The 16,703-nt window shown below is 44.5% G+C and overlaps 2 protein-coding genes across 5 annotated transcripts in view; both read right to left on the bottom strand.

Moving 5' to 3' along the window:
- NDC1 (NDC1 transmembrane nucleoporin) overlaps positions 1-16,703 on the bottom strand; it is a 66,043-nt gene that overhangs the window by 45,796 nt on the left and 3,544 nt on the right. The window contains exons 3-5 of the mRNA XM_066376335.1: positions 11,156-11,257; positions 8,534-8,708; positions 3,472-3,610 (exon numbers count right to left, since the gene is read on the bottom strand). Coding sequence (XP_066232432.1) covers positions 3,472-3,610; positions 8,534-8,708; positions 11,156-11,257 — 416 coding nt within the window. The remainder of the gene's footprint in view (positions 1-3,471; positions 3,611-8,533; positions 8,709-11,155; positions 11,258-16,703) is intronic.
- Positions 14,318-16,703, bottom strand: part of IFT25 (intraflagellar transport 25) — a 144,912-nt gene continuing 142,526 nt past the window's right edge. For all 4 annotated transcript variants that reach the window (XM_066376349.1, XM_066376348.1, XM_066376347.1 and 1 more), the window contains exon 6: positions 14,318-14,481. In XM_066376349.1, coding sequence (XP_066232446.1) covers positions 14,344-14,481 — 138 coding nt within the window. In that variant the 3' untranslated portion in view covers positions 14,318-14,343. The remainder of the gene's footprint in view (positions 14,482-16,703) is intronic.

Raw genomic sequence — 16,703 nt, forward strand, 5'->3', positions numbered from 1 at the left:
AATACATGAGAATGTTTTATATTTTTAACATTATTTCTTTTATTAAAGATTTGTCTGAGCCCTGGCCGGTTGGCTCAATGGTAGAGCGTCGGCCTGGTGTGCGGAAGTCCCAGGTTCAATTCCCAGCCAGGGCACACAAGGAGAGGCACCCATCTGCTTCTTCACCCCTCCCCCTCTCCTTCCTCTCTCTCTCTCTCTTCCCCTCCTGCAGCTGAGGCTCCATTGGAGCAAAAGATGGCCCGGGCGCTGGAGATGGCTCGTTGGCCTCTGCCCCAGGCACTAGAGTGGCTCTGGTAGCGACAGAGCGACGCCCCAGATGGGCAGAGCATCGCCCCCTGGTGGGCATGCCGGGCAGACCCCAGTCGGGCGCATGCCGGAGTCTGTCTGAATGCCTCCCCGTTTCCAGCTTCAGAAAAACACACACACCAAAAAAAAAAGATTTGTCTGTGAGCCAGATGCAGCCATCAAAAGAGCCACATCCGGCTCGTGAGCTATAGGTTCCCAACCCCTGGCCTAGAGCTTGCCAAGCCCATCTTGGTATATGCATCCACTCCTTTGTCCTCTATTCCATGCTAATGCTGAAAAAAAATCTAATGAGGTAATGCAAATTGGTTAAAATTAAGTTTTTTAAAAAGATCTAATTTTTCATATTTTTACATGAAAAACAAAGTTACTGAATAATATATACAATATAGAACTATGAAAACTCCACCTTACAAAATAAATAATGTTATAGATACATATATGTATAAATGTACAGTATGGACTCTGGAAGAATATATACTAAATCAGTCACTATCTCTGAGGCAAGGACAGAGACTGGTCACTGAGTAGCAAAGAAAAGGGAACTTTCACTTTACTGTACTTGAATAGTTTATAATAAAAATACCACTATACTCTTGGGAAGGTGGCTGAAAGGCAATACCAAAAATAAGTATAATAATAATAATTATTACTAAAATGCTTGTTATTGCTTATAAAAAATTTTTTTTAAGTTCTAACATTCTCTGGTCAACTTAGCTATTAAAAAAAAAGAAAAGTGGCCCTGGCCAGTTGGCTCAGTGGTAGAGCGTTGGCCTGGCGTGCAGGAGTCCCAGGTTCAATTCCCGGCCAGGGCACACAGGAGAAGTGCCCATCTGCTTCTCCACCCCTCTCCCCCTCCTTCCTCTCTGTCTCTCTCTTCCCCTCCCACAGCCGAGGCTCCATCGGAGCAAAGTTGGCCCGGATGCTGAGGATGGCTCCTTGGCCTCTGCCTCAGGCGCTAGAGTGGCTCTGGTTGCAAGAGAGTGACGCCCCAGATGGGCAGAGCATCGCCCCCTGGTGGGCATGCCGGGTGGATCCCAGTCGGGTGCATGCGGAAGTCTGTCTGCCTCCCCATTTCCAGCTTCAGAAAAATACAAAAAAAAAAAAAAAAAAAAAAAAAATGAAAAGAAAAGTAAGGAACAGGCCTGATTTCTCACATCAAGTTCGCAATTTCTTAGCAATCAATTCTGCTTGCTTCAGCAACTAAAAATGCATAAGGAAAGGTCATAAACTGTGTGCCATGCTCTTAGGACTAGTGAAAGAAAGTAGGCTATGGTGCCCCCTTTCCCCTTAGTCTTCTCGGTAGGCCAAACTACCCAGCTAGGCAAACAAAGACAGTTACAAACTTGAGGGGTGAAAAACTATGTACCCATGCACAAAAATCCGTATTTCAACTACTCTTCCCAAAATCCTACCTTACTGCATTGTACCCACCCAATAAAACCACTGCACCCACCACCTACCTTCTGGAGAACAGCACTCAGCTGGGCAGACCCAATACTATTGTATACTCCCAGTTATAAGATACCCCCATATTTTGGCCAAATGCTGATTGACCAAATGTTAAAAATCAACATTCTGCCAAAGTTGAATCTGACACCAAAGCTAACTAAATATTACCATCAGAGAATAAAATTCTGGATATAAGAATAAGTTTAAAATTTTATCATAAAGGGGAGGGGCACAAAGAAAACTAGATAGAAGGTGACAGAGGACAATCTGACTTTGGGTGATGGGTATGCAACATAACTGAATGACAAGATAACTTGGACATGTTTTCTTTGAATATATGTACCCTGATTTATTGATGTCACTCCATTAAGAGTAATAAAAATGTATTTATAAAAAAAAATTTTATCGTAAGAAATTATAAAAATGTTAATAGTCAAACTTGACAAATATGACATTACATAGTAAAAATAATTTATTAGCAGTGTCAATTATTAGACTGCTCCTATGTTCATACTATTGTATGTGATGTTAAATAAATGATCACTTTCAAATGAGGCCCACAGAGAAGCAATGGATTTTGGGGTGTCTCGTTTGTCTCTTATCACTTTTATTTTTCATTCTCTATCTTCTTAATTAAGTTTGGATCGAAGATAATTTACCATGACTTTTTCTGTACAAAACTTTGGAGTTCTTCTCCTTGTGAAACTAAGGTGGCAAAGCTGATATTCTATTTTTAATTCATCGTCAAGAGATGTGAAGAATTTCTAAACAGTATCTTATCTTCATATACTCACAGACTACAGGGAAGTAAGGGCCAGACCCTTTTCTGTGAGCACTGTCTCCTTGATGGATGTGTACTTTCATCAGATTGTTCTCATGGACACAATGGGCATGTGAAAAGTTTACTTAAACCAAGAGTACCTTAATCCACCACACTCACATACTTCGTACTCTGACACATCCCTCCTTTCTCAACACACAGGGTTCTAGGGGGAAGAGGCTGGGTCTGTATTTGTGCTCCAAAGCCCAGTCCTCAGCCTGCCAGAGTGGGAATGAAGTGAGTAACAGCACAGTCAGAAAGTCATGGGGACAGGCTGGGACAGCCATGATGCTCGAGGGAGAAATCCCAAGCAATCACTCTCCTGCCACAGGAGGTGGTTCTGAGTTCCAGAGACAGCTCCTACCCAATCAGGAGACTTTAAAAAACCTAACTGAAAGACAGTTAAAACTATCCCAAACAAACCAATAGAAATTGTTTTACTTATACACAGCATGCCTTGTTCTGAAAAGGACTGGAGACAGTAACTGACATATTCTATACTTACTTGCACATCCTCACGCTCATGAAGTTCTTAGGTTCAAAAAGAAGCTGGCAGTTGCACAGAGGTACTTTGCATGAATGTCATCCTCATCCTCCCCCAGCCCTGCTAGGTCACAGCAACTGCCACTACCTAGCAGGGAGGGAAAGAGTGGAGCAAAGTGGTATTCTGAGAGTGGCTGCAGGAAAGGTGGCTACAGCTCTCAAACATATGCTCAAGTCTCATGAAAACAAACTTCTCCTCTCCAAACGGCATTTTGAGGATCTAAGGTTTCAGTCCTAAGTTTTACTGATCATACCTTGAATTAATCAGATGAGGCTAGTTATATATACATACACCAAGACAATTTTAACTCTGCCAAATTCTGACATAAGGTAATGTTCAAATGATAGCTTACCTGTATAATGGGAAATGGAAGATAGTTCATGTTGTTAATAAAATACAGGAGGCTATAGCTATAACCCATAAATGCTCCAGCCAGTAGGAAAAAAAGGTGATATTCATTTAAGCAGGTTTGTGCAGCAGGGCCATCTAAGCTAAAGGAAAAATATTAGGTTATTAATTCAACAAGCCAGGACACATATCACTGTTTTAGGCTTAATATCTATTAAAGGCAAAACTTTAACTTAATTGCTTAAGAAATGCCCCAAATTCTAACAAAAAGGTTGGTTTTAGGTGAGTGTAGGCAAAAGATTAACAAAACCATTTTCCCTGATACATGAGAATTTGACCATTAGCTATCTCTCTAGCTCTGCACTCTGGAAATCTGAAAAGAGTAAGAGTATGTCTCACAATGGTAAGCAATGTCACTTACAAACTGGTCAACTGCACCTGGACAAAGAGGAACTAGAAACAACTATATACACCTAATAGAGATGTCACAATTCTTGGCTTTTCTGTGTAAATTCATAACAGGGCAGTCCCCCATAGGGACCCTTTTCACTAAAGAATGTATAGCCAGGCCCTGGCCGGTTGGCTCAGCGGTAGAGTGTTGGCCTAGCGTGCGGGGGACCCGGGTTCGATTCCCGGCCAGGGCACAGAGGAGAGGCGCCCATTTGCTTCTCCACCCCCCCCCTCCTTCCTCTCTGTCTCTCTCTTCCCCTCCTGCAGCCGAGGCTCCATTGGAGCAAAGATGGCCCGGGCGCTGGGGATGGCTCCTTGGCCTCTGCCCCAGGCGCTAGAGTGGCTCTGGTCGCGGCAGAGCGACACCCCGGAGGGGCAGAGCATCGCCCCCTGGTGGGAAGAGCGTCGCCCCTGGCGGGCATGCCGGGTAGATCCTGGTCGGGCACATGCGGGAGTCTGACTGTCTCTCCTCGTTTCCAGCTTCAGAAAAATACAAAAAAAAAAAAAAAAAAAAAAAGGAATGTATAGTCATTAGAAAAAGAACACTGCCTTATATGATAGTAACTGGGGCACAAAAGGAAATCAAATACTCAGTAGTACTCAGGAACATCATTTTAAATCAGTGGAGAAGAGGGAAATGAAGATTACTTCAGCATCGATCTGAATACTGAGGTTGACTGTTCAAAACCCTAGGCTTGCCTGGTCAAGGCAGAAACAGGAAGCAACTAATGTTAGTTGATGCTTCCTGCTTCTCCCTCCTCTTTCTCTTTCTCTCTCCCCTCTCTCCTCTCTAAAAATTAATAAAATTTTAAAAATATTAAAAGAAAATGATTGCCTGACCAGGTCGTGGTGCAGTGGATAAAGCATCGGCATGGGACACAAACGATCCAGGTTCAAAACCCCAAGGTCGCTGGCTTGAGCACAGGGCCTCGTGCTGTGCTGGCTTGAAGCGCAAGGTTACTGGCTTGAGCAAGGGGTCACTGGCTCGGCTGCAGCCCCCAGTCAAGGCACATATGAGAAAGCAATCAATGAACAACTAAGGTGCTGCAATGAAGAACTGATGCTTCTCATCTCTCTTCTTTCCTGCCTGTCTGTCCCTATCTGTATCCTCTCTCTGTCTCTCTAACTAAAAAAAAAATTCCTTTAGTTATCTTTTCTGATTTTTAAAGTCACAATATCAACAGCAATTTTTATCAATGCCATGTGTTCAAGAACTGTATAAATTTCAATGAAAGCATTTTACTGGAGGGGTAGTTATAAGCATTAAAATTTTTTTTGCCTGACCAGGCGGTGGCACAGTGGATAGACCCTCGGACTAGGATGTGGAAGACCCAGGTTCAAGACCCCCAGGTCGCCAGCTTGAGCGCAGGTTCATCTGGTTTGAGCAAAAGCTCACCAGCTTGAACCCAAGGTCGCTGGCTCGAGCAAGGGGTTACTCGGTCTGCTGAAGGCCCACAGTCAAGGCACGTATGAGATGGCAATCAGGCCCTAGCCGGTTGGCTCAGCGGTAGAGCGTCGGCCTGGCGTGCGGGGGACCCGGGTTCGATTCCCGGCCAGGGCACATAGGAGAAGCGCCCATTTGCTTCTCCACCCCCCCCTCCTTCCTCTCTGTCTCTCTCTTCCCCTCCCGCAGCCAAGGCTCCATTGGAGCAAAGATGGCCCGGGCGCTGGGGATGGCTCCTTGGCCTCTGCCCCAGGCGTTAGAGTGGCTCTGGTCGCGGCAGAGAGACGCCCCGGAGGGGCACAGCATCGCCCCCTGGTGGGCATGCGGGGTAGATCCCGGTCGGGCGCATGCAGGAGTCTGTCTGACTGTCTCTCCCCGTTTCCAGCTTCAGAAAAATACAAAAAAAAAAAAAAAAAAAAAAAAAAGAAGTCAATCAATGAACAATTAAGGTGTTGCAATGCGCAATGAAAAACTAATGATTGATGCTTCTCATCTCTCTGTTCCTGTCTGTCCCTGTCTATCCCTCTCTCTGACTCTCTCTCTGTCTCTGTAAAAAAATAAATAAAATATAATCATTACCAGCTAGAAGCAGCGGTCATTGGGACTTGGACATGAGCTGCAAAGTATAGAATGGTGACAACAACTCCAGTGCCATGCGGACTTTTCCTGTGGGGAACTTTCCTGGACTCCTGCTCCCTGTGACAGCTCCTAACAGACTGAACTGTAGTTGGGTTGCATTTTTCAGGGATTTGGCATGGTGGTGGGGCCAACTTGGACTTGGTGAACATGTTAAGGACACTACTCTTTTAGGGATTCTTGCTGTATTGGCCAAGAGTTTGCTTAAAGGCTTTTAGGCTTTTAATCACTGTAAAAAAAATAGAGAACTGGATGAAGAAAAATAAATAAATAAATAAATAAATAAATAAATAAAATAGGCCCTGGCCAGTTGGCTCAGCGGTAGAGCACCGGCCTGGCATGCGGGGGACCCGGGTTCGATTCCCAGCCAGGGCACATAGAAGAAGCGCCCATTTGCTTCTCCACCCCCCCCTCCTTCCTCTCTGTCTCTCTCTTCCCCTCCCGCAAGCCAAGGCTCCATTGGAGCAAAGATGGCCCGGGCGCTGGGGATGGCTCCTTGGCCTCTGCCCCAGGCGCTAGAGTGGCTCTGGTTGCGGCAGAACGACGCCCCGGAGGGGCAGAGCATCGCCCCCTGGTGGGCAGAGCATCGCCCTTGGTGGGCGTGCCGGGTGGATCCCGGTCGGGCGCATGCGGGAGTCTGTCTGACTGTCTCTCCCCGTTTCCAGCTTCAGAAAAATAAATAAATAAATAAATAAAATAAAATTTTTTTTCTTGCCCTGGCCGGGTAGCTCAGTTGATTAGAGCACCATCCTAATGTGCCAAGGTTGTGAATTCAATCCCTGGTCAGGGCACACACAAGAAACAATCAATCAGCACATGGATGGGTGGAACAACAAATCAATGTTTCTATCTCCCTTCTTCTCTCTCTCTAAAATCAATGAAGATTTAAGAATAAATAAATAGGCCCTGGCTGGTTGGCTCAGCGGTAGAGTGTCGGCCTGGCGTGCGGGGGACCCGGGTTTGATTCCTGGCCAGGGCACATAGGGCAGGCGCCCATTTGCTTCTCCACCCCCCCCCCTTCTTCCTCTCTATCTCTCTCTTCCCCTCCCACAGCCGGGGCTCCATTGGAGCGAAGATGGCCCGGGCGCTGGGGATGGCTCCTTGGCCTCTGCCCCAGGCGCTAGAGTGGCTCTGGTCGCGGCAGAGCGATGCCCCGGAAGGGCAGAGCATCGCCCCCTGGTGGGCAGAGCTTCGCCCCTGGTGGGCGTGCCGGGTGGATCCCGGTCGGGCGCATGCGGGAGTCTGTCTGACTGTCTCTCCCCGTTTCCAGCTTCAGAATTTAAAAAAAAAAAAAAAGAAAAGAATAAATAAATAATTTTTTTCTCCATTCTTCCCATAATACCCTTCCTTCAAACTCCAATGTAAACACCACCTCCTTGACTCCTCAGGAGAATGAAACGGAAGACCCATCTGTCTCTGCTTTCTCCAAACCCAAGAAAAACCTTTTTCCAAGGAGAAGCTGGCTAGTCATGATCCTGAAGAAATAGCTGGCTGTGGAAATCTTCCCAAAAGAAATCTTTCCCCAGAGATGTACCAGTTAGTGGTCCTGAAAAGGCAGTAACAGAAGTGTATCCAAAAAAAAGGGACTTAATCTTCAAGGGACGAGCCAGTCAGCAACAGAGCTAAAGAAGCTGCTGGCAACAAGAGCAGCAGCTCCAAGAAAAAATTCTAGAAACTATTCCAGGAAGGTCAGAATGCACATTTCCCTAGTGGTGTATTTCCCATCCCAACCCATCCCCTACACCTCACTGAAAACACATTCATAAGAAAAAAAATGCTACCTCATCTATGAGTTATGCCACCTCCCTGCTTTCTGAACTCCGCACTTTCTTTTTAGTACAACCAATTTCTCACACATTCCTATTTCTCTATTACATCCATTTGTGTCCATGTCTTTTTTTTTTTTTTTTTTACAGAGACAGAGAGAGAGTCAGAGAGAGGGATAGATAGGGACAGACAGACAGGAAGAGAGAGATGAGAAGCATTAATCATCAGTTTTTCGTTTTGACACCTTAGTTGTTCATTGACTGCTTTCTCATATATGCCTTGACCGTGGGGCTACAGCAGACCGAGTAACCCCTTGCTCGAGCCAGCGACCTTGGGTCCAAGCTGATGAGCTTTTTTTTTTTGCTCGAACTAGATGAGCCTGCACTCAAGCTGGTGACCTCAGGGTCTCGAACCTGGGTCCTCCACATCCCAGTCCGACACTCTATCCACTGCGCCACCGCCTGGTCAGGCTGTGTCCATGTCTTAATTGCCCTATTGTTCTCAACTCTCAAGGAGTTTAGAGTCTATGTGTGAATCATTCTTATAAATCCAACAGCATCTAGTATAACACTGTGCATAGAATAAATGGGTCTAAAAATTGTTGAAGTGAAAATATAAAACATCAAGAACATTTGATGTATGTAACAAAGCAACTCCTATAGAAGTCTAGAAAGCTAAAAATGTCCAAAAACTATTAAACTCTACAAGCCATTTTTGGCTTAGTAACTAAACAAGATTCCTTAGAAAAAAAGCAAACATTTACTATTACCTCTCAGTACCTGTGCAGGGAACCACAAGAAAACTGTATCGGCCCTTGGTCATCACTGCAGCACACCACGCCACCATCATCCCCATTGCGGCATGAACGAACGAGTGCATGAGCTGCTGAGGATGAATGATCTTCCCTATTAGCGCCAGTCTGGAGCAGGGGATGGAAGGCACAACTGAAAAGAGAACAAAACCATTACGGTGGCTTTACAATCTGCAGCCTATGACGTCAGAGAACTGAAACAATTCCCTCTCATCCTTGTACAAATACTCCAAAGGGAAGGAAGAAACCCAGAGCCAACGTAAAATACAGCACAGAAAAGTTTCTAGTCAAAAACTCTAAGTTAAAATAATTTGAAAGAAGATTAAATACAAAGGGATACACATACACACAAAATCAAAGAATCTGGAGATGAAATCTAAAGACAGTATGGTAATATTTTTCATTTCTTTTTAAATTTCCTGATAGCTCAAATAGTGCCTACCCTGGCACTCTCCTAAATGCCACAAAAAAACTAAATAACTTTTAAAAAACAGTGCTTGCCCCCAGCAAATTACCTTTACTTCAGCATTTGAAATTAGCAATATACAGTCCACGTGTGAAAAATAAACCACAAACTAGGTAAGTATCGACAATACTGAATACAAAAGTTTGTACGGGATCTCTAATACCTTTATGATAATGCAAAAATGTTTTCTAGAAGTGAGCTGGGGGAGGTGAGACTGGGTCTGAGGTGAAGATGCTGACCACCGAAAGTTATTCCAGGGTTCCCCAATCTACCTATGTAGGCGTACTGCTTTAATACACTCCAAGTGAAGACGACGTGGGAGGTGGGCATTAGGTGTGCCGGGAACTTAGCGGCCTCACGCTCCGGGGAAGAGGGTGCTGTCACCTTTCCCTTCCCACCAGAGAAGCCCACAGAGGACAGTGTGAAAGAACACGTGCTGCAAGTCATGGGGTCCTGTGTACGGTCTGAACAGAAAAAACACCCGTCAACAAGTAGTGAGATTCGGGAAGCAAAGAAAAAGGGTGTGTACTGTAACATCCAGAGTAGGATTTGAAATTTTATACCATATCTAACAAGAAACTGTGAAAGAGCTAAAAAGAATAATGATGCTGCAGTCAAAACCAGCAGCCTGACCCTGGCCAGTTGGCTCAGCGGTATAGCGTCGGCCTGGCATGCAGAGGACCCGGGTTCGATTCCCGGCCAGGGCACATAGGAGAAGCGCCCATTTGCTTCTCCATCCCCCTCCTTCCTCTCTGTCTCTCTCTTCCCCTCCAGCAGCCAAGGCTCCACTGGAGCAAAGATGGCCCGGGCGCTGGGGATGGCTCTGTGGCCTCTGCCTCAGGCGCTAGAGTGGCTCTGGTCGCGGCAGAGCAACGCCCCGGAGGGGCAGAGCATCGCCCCCTGGTGGGCAGAGCATGTCCCTGGTGGGCATGCCGGGTGGATCCCGGTCGGGCGCATGCGGGAGTCTGTCTGACCATCTCTCCCCATTTCCAGCTTCAGAAAAAAAAAAAAAAAAAAAAAAAAAAAACCAGCAGCCTCAGAAAAATCTTCTTATTGTACTTTAAGAAGAAACTCAAGGAATCTGAAAGATACAGAAGAGTGAGATGAGGAACTAAGAAAAGATAATGCTCTGGAATTTAGCTGGTGATTCTCCCAAGGCAAAACATAGTATTTTTTAATTTTGGGGAAAATCTTAGGATTATACTTTTATATTTGAGAAAGATCCAAGAAATCTCCTACCCTATAAAAGCATTATTTTATAATACATCTAATGAATCACAACTTGAACATCAGCTGTGAACCATTAAGAGATCTGAATTTTTTATGATGGTAAAATATACTTAGTTTATTGCTTTAACAATTTTTAAGGGTATGTACAGTTCTGTGGCGTAAGTACATTCACACCGTTGTGCAAACATCACCATCATCCATCTTCCCACTTTCCCATTTTCCCCAACTGAAACTCCGTCCCCATTAAACAATTTCTACAACCCTCCTCCCCGAAACCCCTGGCAACCATCTCTCTACTTTCCGTCTTTATGAATTTGACTAGTCTAGTGATCTCATAAGTCGAATGATTGATGCTTCTCATCTCTCTCCATTCCTAATATTTGTCCTAAAAGTTCTAAATATTTTTAAAAACAATCACCCAAATTTTAAGATACAACAATCAAAGCATATGATTGCATAACATTTATAAAACTTTGACATAAAATACAGCCTGTTATACACACTCATATACAAAACACATTGAGTTTGCCCTTAATAAAATCAATTCTTAAGATTATTTTATCTTTTTTTTAAATTTTATTTATTCATTTTTAGAGAGGAAAGAGAGAGGGAGAGAGAGAAACAGAGAGAGAGAAGGGGGGAGGAGCTGGAAGCATCAACTCCCATATGTGCCTTGACCAGGCAAGCCCAGGGTTTCGAACCGGTGACCTCAGCATTTCCAGGTCGACGCTTTATCCACTGCACCACCACAGGTCAGGCCAAGATTATTTTACCTGAAACCGATGTACTCTTATTGATCAATGTCACCCTGTCAAAGTTAATTTTCTAAATAAAATTTAAAAATTAAAAGATTATTTTAAGATAATTAACCTTTGAAAACTCACCTGCATAGAACTCCACATTGAAAATACTTATTATTATTATTACCACTGACAGCAGCAGAAGGTAAAAGATTATACAGGAACTACATAGATCATTGAGAGAATCTAAAACACAAGAGAGAGGAATGAGTAAAGATCATTCAGTCAGGCAGTCATATTCAGTATACTGCAACAGAAAAGGGGTTTGAATCACCACTTTAATTTTAATTTTAAAAGTTATCTTTTCTTTAAGAATGTCCTCATACACTGTAGACAGGTCCTATAAGACATCCATTCAAGAATTATAATGTGAGTTATTTGGACCAAGCTCTGGGATCTTTAAAATTGTACTAGAATTTCTTTCAGAGAACCCAGAAGTTAACATGAGACAAAATACTACAATATGCAAACATATTTCATCATGTGAAACAGAAATACCACATTTACTAATATACCAACAAAGTTGCTTTTTAAAATGTAAATATTTTTCAGATTTCTTCTTAAAAAATAAAATTGTCCCCATAAATCATCTGTTAGTTGAATTAAAAACCAAAAGTCAGGATATCCCTGTGAAATACTAATACATTCACATTTTACAGTAGTTCAACAATAATAATCCACTTCAAAAATATGGCAAACTTTAAAATACGATATGTATGTATTGGCCCAGGCCAGCTTGCTCAGTGGTAGAGCGTCAGTCCAGCGTGTGGAAGTCCCAGGTTCGAGTCTCAGTCAGGTCACACAGGAGAAGTGCCCATCCGCTTCTCCACCTTTCCCCCTCTCGCTTTTCTTGCTTCTCTCTCTCTCTCTCTCTCTCTTCCTCCCTTCCTGCAACCATGGCTCGATTACAGCAAGATGGCCCCAGACGCTGAGGATGGCTCCATGGCCTCTGCCTCAGGTGCTTAAAAAAAAAAAATGGCTCCAGTTGCAACAGAGCATCACCTGCTAGTGGGCTTGGAGATCCCAGTCAGGGCACATGTGGAAGTCTGTCTCTGTCTCCCCTCCTCTCACAAAAAAATTAAAAATAAATAAAATATGTATTATCCCTAAAAACATGAACAAAAGAAATTAAAAAAGCAGCCTGACCAGGCGGTGGCACAGTGGATAAAGTGTCAGACTGGGATGCAGAAGGACCCAGGTTCGAGACCCCGAGGTTGCCAGCTTGAGCGCGGGCTCATCTGGTTTGAGCAAAAAGCTCACCAGCTTGGACCCAAGGTCGCTGGCTCGAGCAAGGGGTTACTTGGTCTGCTGAAGGCCCGCACATATGAGAAAGCAATCAATGAACAACTAAGGTGTCGCAACGCGCAACGAAAAACTGATGATTGATGCTTCTCATCTCTCTCCATTCCTGTCTGTCTGTCCTTATCTATCCCTCTCTCTGACTCAATCTCTCTGTCTCTGTAAAAAATAAATAAATAAATAAATAAATAAATAAATAAATAAATAAATAAATAAAAGAAATTAAAAAAGCAAAGACATATATTTGCTGAATTGACTAACAATAATAAAACCAACTATTTTTAAAAAGTATAATTCAAGCCCTGGTCAGTTGGCTCAGTGGTAGAGCGTCGGCCTGGCGTGCAGGAGTCCCGGGTTCAATTCCCAGCCAGGGCACACAGGAGAAGTGCCCATCTGCTTCTCCACCCCTCCCCATCTCCTTCCTCTCTGTCTCTCTCTTCCCCTCCCACAGCGAAGGCTCTATTGGAGCAAAATTGGCCCGGACGCTGAGGATGGCTCTGTGGACTCTGCCTCAGGCACTAGAATGGCTCTGGTTGCAACAGAGTGACGCCCCCGATGGGCAGAGCATCGCCCCCTGGTGGGCATGCCGGGTGGATCCCGGTCGGGCGCATGCGGGAGTCTGTCTGACTGCCTCCCCGTTTCCAACTTCAGAAAAATAAAAAAAAAAGTATATAATTCACTGACTAAAACTAATAAAAAATAGTTATTAAGTATCCACAATTAAACCCAAGCACTGAACTGAGCTAAAAGAAAGAACCAATTCATGTGACTGAAAATAAGAATACAACTTCTCACCTGACTAGGCAGTGGAGCAGGGGATAGAGCATCGGTCTGGGATGCAGAGGGCCCAGGTTCGAGACCCCGAGGTCGCAAGTTTGAGAGCGGGCTTGTCTGGTTTGAGCAAGGCTCATCAGCTTGAGCCCAAGGTTGCTGGCTTGAGCAAGGGGTCACTTGGTCTGCTGTAGCCCCCAGTCAAGGCACATATGAGAAAGCAATCAATGATCCAACTAAGGAGCTGCAACGAAAACCTAATGATTGATGCTTCTCATCTCTCTCCATTCCTGTCTGTCCCTATCTATCCCTCTCTCTGACTCTCTGTCTCTGTAAAAAAATATATATATATACAACTTCTCTAGAAAGACTTTGTGAAGCAAAAGTTGAAGAGGACGAGTAACATTTGAGGGGGAAAATGGCATAAATCAATTCTATGAAACTGGAGAGAAAGTGTTACTAGGATTAAAGAAGTGGCAAAATGTTTTTATCTTAAGTGCCATTTCTGAACAGTTGGTAATAGCTCTAGATTACAATACTGAATATCCTGAGATTGTGACTAGACAGCCAAGATCAAAGGATCAATGAGAGATGCACTTCTCTCTCTCTCTCTCCCCTCTAAAATGAATAAATAAATAAATAAAAATATGGATGTCGCCTGACCAGGCGGTGGCGCAATAGATAGAGCGTCGGACTGGGATGCGGAAGAATGCAGGTTTGAGACCCCAGGATAGCCAGCTTGAGCATGGGCTCATCTGGCTTGAGCAAAAAAGCTCACTAGCTCAGACCTGAGGTCGCTGAGCAAGGGGTCACTCGGTCTGCTGAAGGCCCACGGTCAAGGCACATATGAGAAAGCAATCAATGAACAACTAAGGTGTCGCAACGAAAAACTGATGATTGATGCTTCTCATCTCTCTCCTTTCCTGTCTATCTGTCCCTGTCTATCTGACTCTCTCTCTGTCCCTGTAAAAAAAATAAAAAATTAAAAAAAATAAAAAAGCTCTGGCCCGTTGGCTCAGCGGTAGAGCGTCGGCCTGGCGTGTGGGGGACCCGGGTTCGATTCCCGGCCAGGGCACATAGGAGAAGCGCCCATTTGCTTCTCCACCGCGCCCCTCCTTCCTCTCTGTCTCTCTCTTCCCCTCCCGCAGCCAAGGCTCCATTGGAGCAAAGATGGCCCGGGCACTGGGGATGGCTCCTTGGCCTCAGCCCCAGGCGCTAGAGTGGCTCTGGTCGCGGCAGAGCGACGCCCCGGAGGGGCAGAGCATCACCCCCTGGTGGGCGTGCCGGGTGGATCCTGGTCGGGCGCATGCGGGAGTCTGTCTGTCTCTCCCCGTTTCCAGCTTCAGAAAAATACAAAAAAACCAAACAAAAAACAAACAAACAAACAACAAAAAAAAACAAACCACACACACACACAAAAAAAAAAAAAGAAGAAAAATACAAAAAAAATTTAAATAAATAAATAAATAAAATAAAAAAATATGGATGTCTTTAAGAGATGCAGATTCTGGCAAAGTACCATATTTCCCCATGTATTAGACGCACCCTTTTTTGAAAAATTTGAAGTCTAAAAACTGGGTGTGTCTTATACAGTGGTTGTGGTATTTCAAATGCCATAGATGGAACTGAGTACGAAACAATATATGACAGTGATTCATCATCAGACACAGATGAGGACAAGCTCATGGATGGGAGTTTTGACAGTGATGAGGAGTTGTACGAATTTTATGATGAATAAAACCTGAGTTCGGCCCTGGCCGGTTGGCTCAGCGGTAGAGCGTCGGCCTGGCGTGCGGGGGACCCGGGTTCGATTCGCGGCCAGGGCACATAGGAGAAGCGCCCATTTGCTTCTCCACCTCCACCCCCTCCTTCCTCTCTCTCTCTTCCCCTCCCGCAGCCGAGGCTCCATTGGAGCAAAGATGGCCCGGGCGCTGCGGATGGCTCCTTGGCCTCTGCCCCAGGCGCTAGAGTGGCTCTGGTCGCGGCAGAGCGACGCCCCAGAGGGGCAGAGCATCGCCCCCTCGTGGGCAGAGCGTCACCCCTGGTGGGCGTGCCGGGTGGATCCTGGTCGGGCGCATGCGGGAGTCTGTCTGACTGTCTCTCCCCGTTTCCAGCTTCAGAAAAGTAAAAAAACAAAAACAAAAACAAAAAACAAAACCTGAGTTCAACAGCTTTATACGTAATCCATTTTTTTTCAAATTTTTGGCCCCATAACTAAGGTGCATCTTATACATGGGGAAATGCGGTAGTTACAGAAATGTCTGCCATCCCTGCACTGGTTTATGGCTTAATTTTATCTAACCTGTGGGACCCATCCAAGAAGTGATTGATATGTCTCAACAAAAACTTAACATGACTTTAATTCACTAGCAATAATATCTCCAAAGGCCACAAAGTAAAATTGGCATTTTCTTCTGAAAAATTAAATTAACAACACATTTTCCTTTTTCCAAAGCATAAGAAATTTATTGTTATTCTTGTTGAGAAGATATAAAAAGTATTTCAAGAGTATTTGTGCTTCTGGCTGACTAGGGGTGTCGCAGTGGATACAGCATCAACTGAGAATGCTGAGATCCACAGCTCAAAACCCCAAGGTTACCAGCTTTTTTTTTTTTTTTTTGGTGACAGAGACAGAGAGACAGAGAGAGGACAGATAGGGACAGACAGGAAGAGAAAGAGATGAGAAATATCAATTCTACATTGACACACCTTAGTTGTTTGATTGCTTTCTCATATGTGCTTTGACTGGGGGCTACAGCAGACCAAGTGACCCCTTGCTCAAGCCAGCAACCTTGGGCTCAAGACAGCAACCTTTGGGCTCAAGCCAGCGACCATGGGATCATGTCTATGATCCCACGCTCAAGCCAGAGACCTTGTGGTTTCAAATCTGGGTTCTCTGAGTCCCAGTCTGATGCTCTATCCACTGCACCACCGCCTGGTCAGGCCCAAGATCACCAACTTGAACACAAGCTCATCAACTTGAGTATGAGGTCGCTGGCTTGGGCAATGGATCAGTGATGTGATCCCAAGATTGCTGGCTTTAGCCCAAAGGTCGCTGGCTTGAAGCCCAAGGTCACTAGCTCAGCCTGAGCCTCCTAGTCAAGGCACATACAAGAAGCAATCAATGAACTAAAGTGAAGCAACTATGAGTTGATGCTTCTTATCTCTGTCCTTCCTCTCTCTCTCCAACCTCTTCCAGTCTCTCTAAAATAAAAATTTGAATTTAAAAAAAGAGTATTTGTGTTTCTCAGCCTTTGGCAAGACTTTAGATTTCAAAACCTAGTCTGGCAACATCTCTCTCTTTTAATTTGTTTTAATTCTAGTGTGGCATTGTGAAAAATATGGGCTTTGAAATCAGAGAACAATGTTCAAATCCTAGTTCAGTTATTCACGAGCTGTATGTCTCCAAATATTTGAACCTGAGTCTCAGTTTCCTCACTTATAAAGTAGAGTTAACACCTCTTTATTATACAGGGTTGTAGAAAGAATAAGAGGTAATATACTTAATGTGCTTAGCATTGTGCCTGGCACATGGTTGATAGCAATAATTGGTAGCTCCTCA

Source organism: Saccopteryx leptura, chromosome 3 (assembly GCF_036850995.1).
Source record: "Saccopteryx leptura isolate mSacLep1 chromosome 3, mSacLep1_pri_phased_curated, whole genome shotgun sequence".
Lineage (NCBI taxonomy): Eukaryota > Metazoa > Chordata > Mammalia > Chiroptera > Emballonuridae > Saccopteryx > Saccopteryx leptura.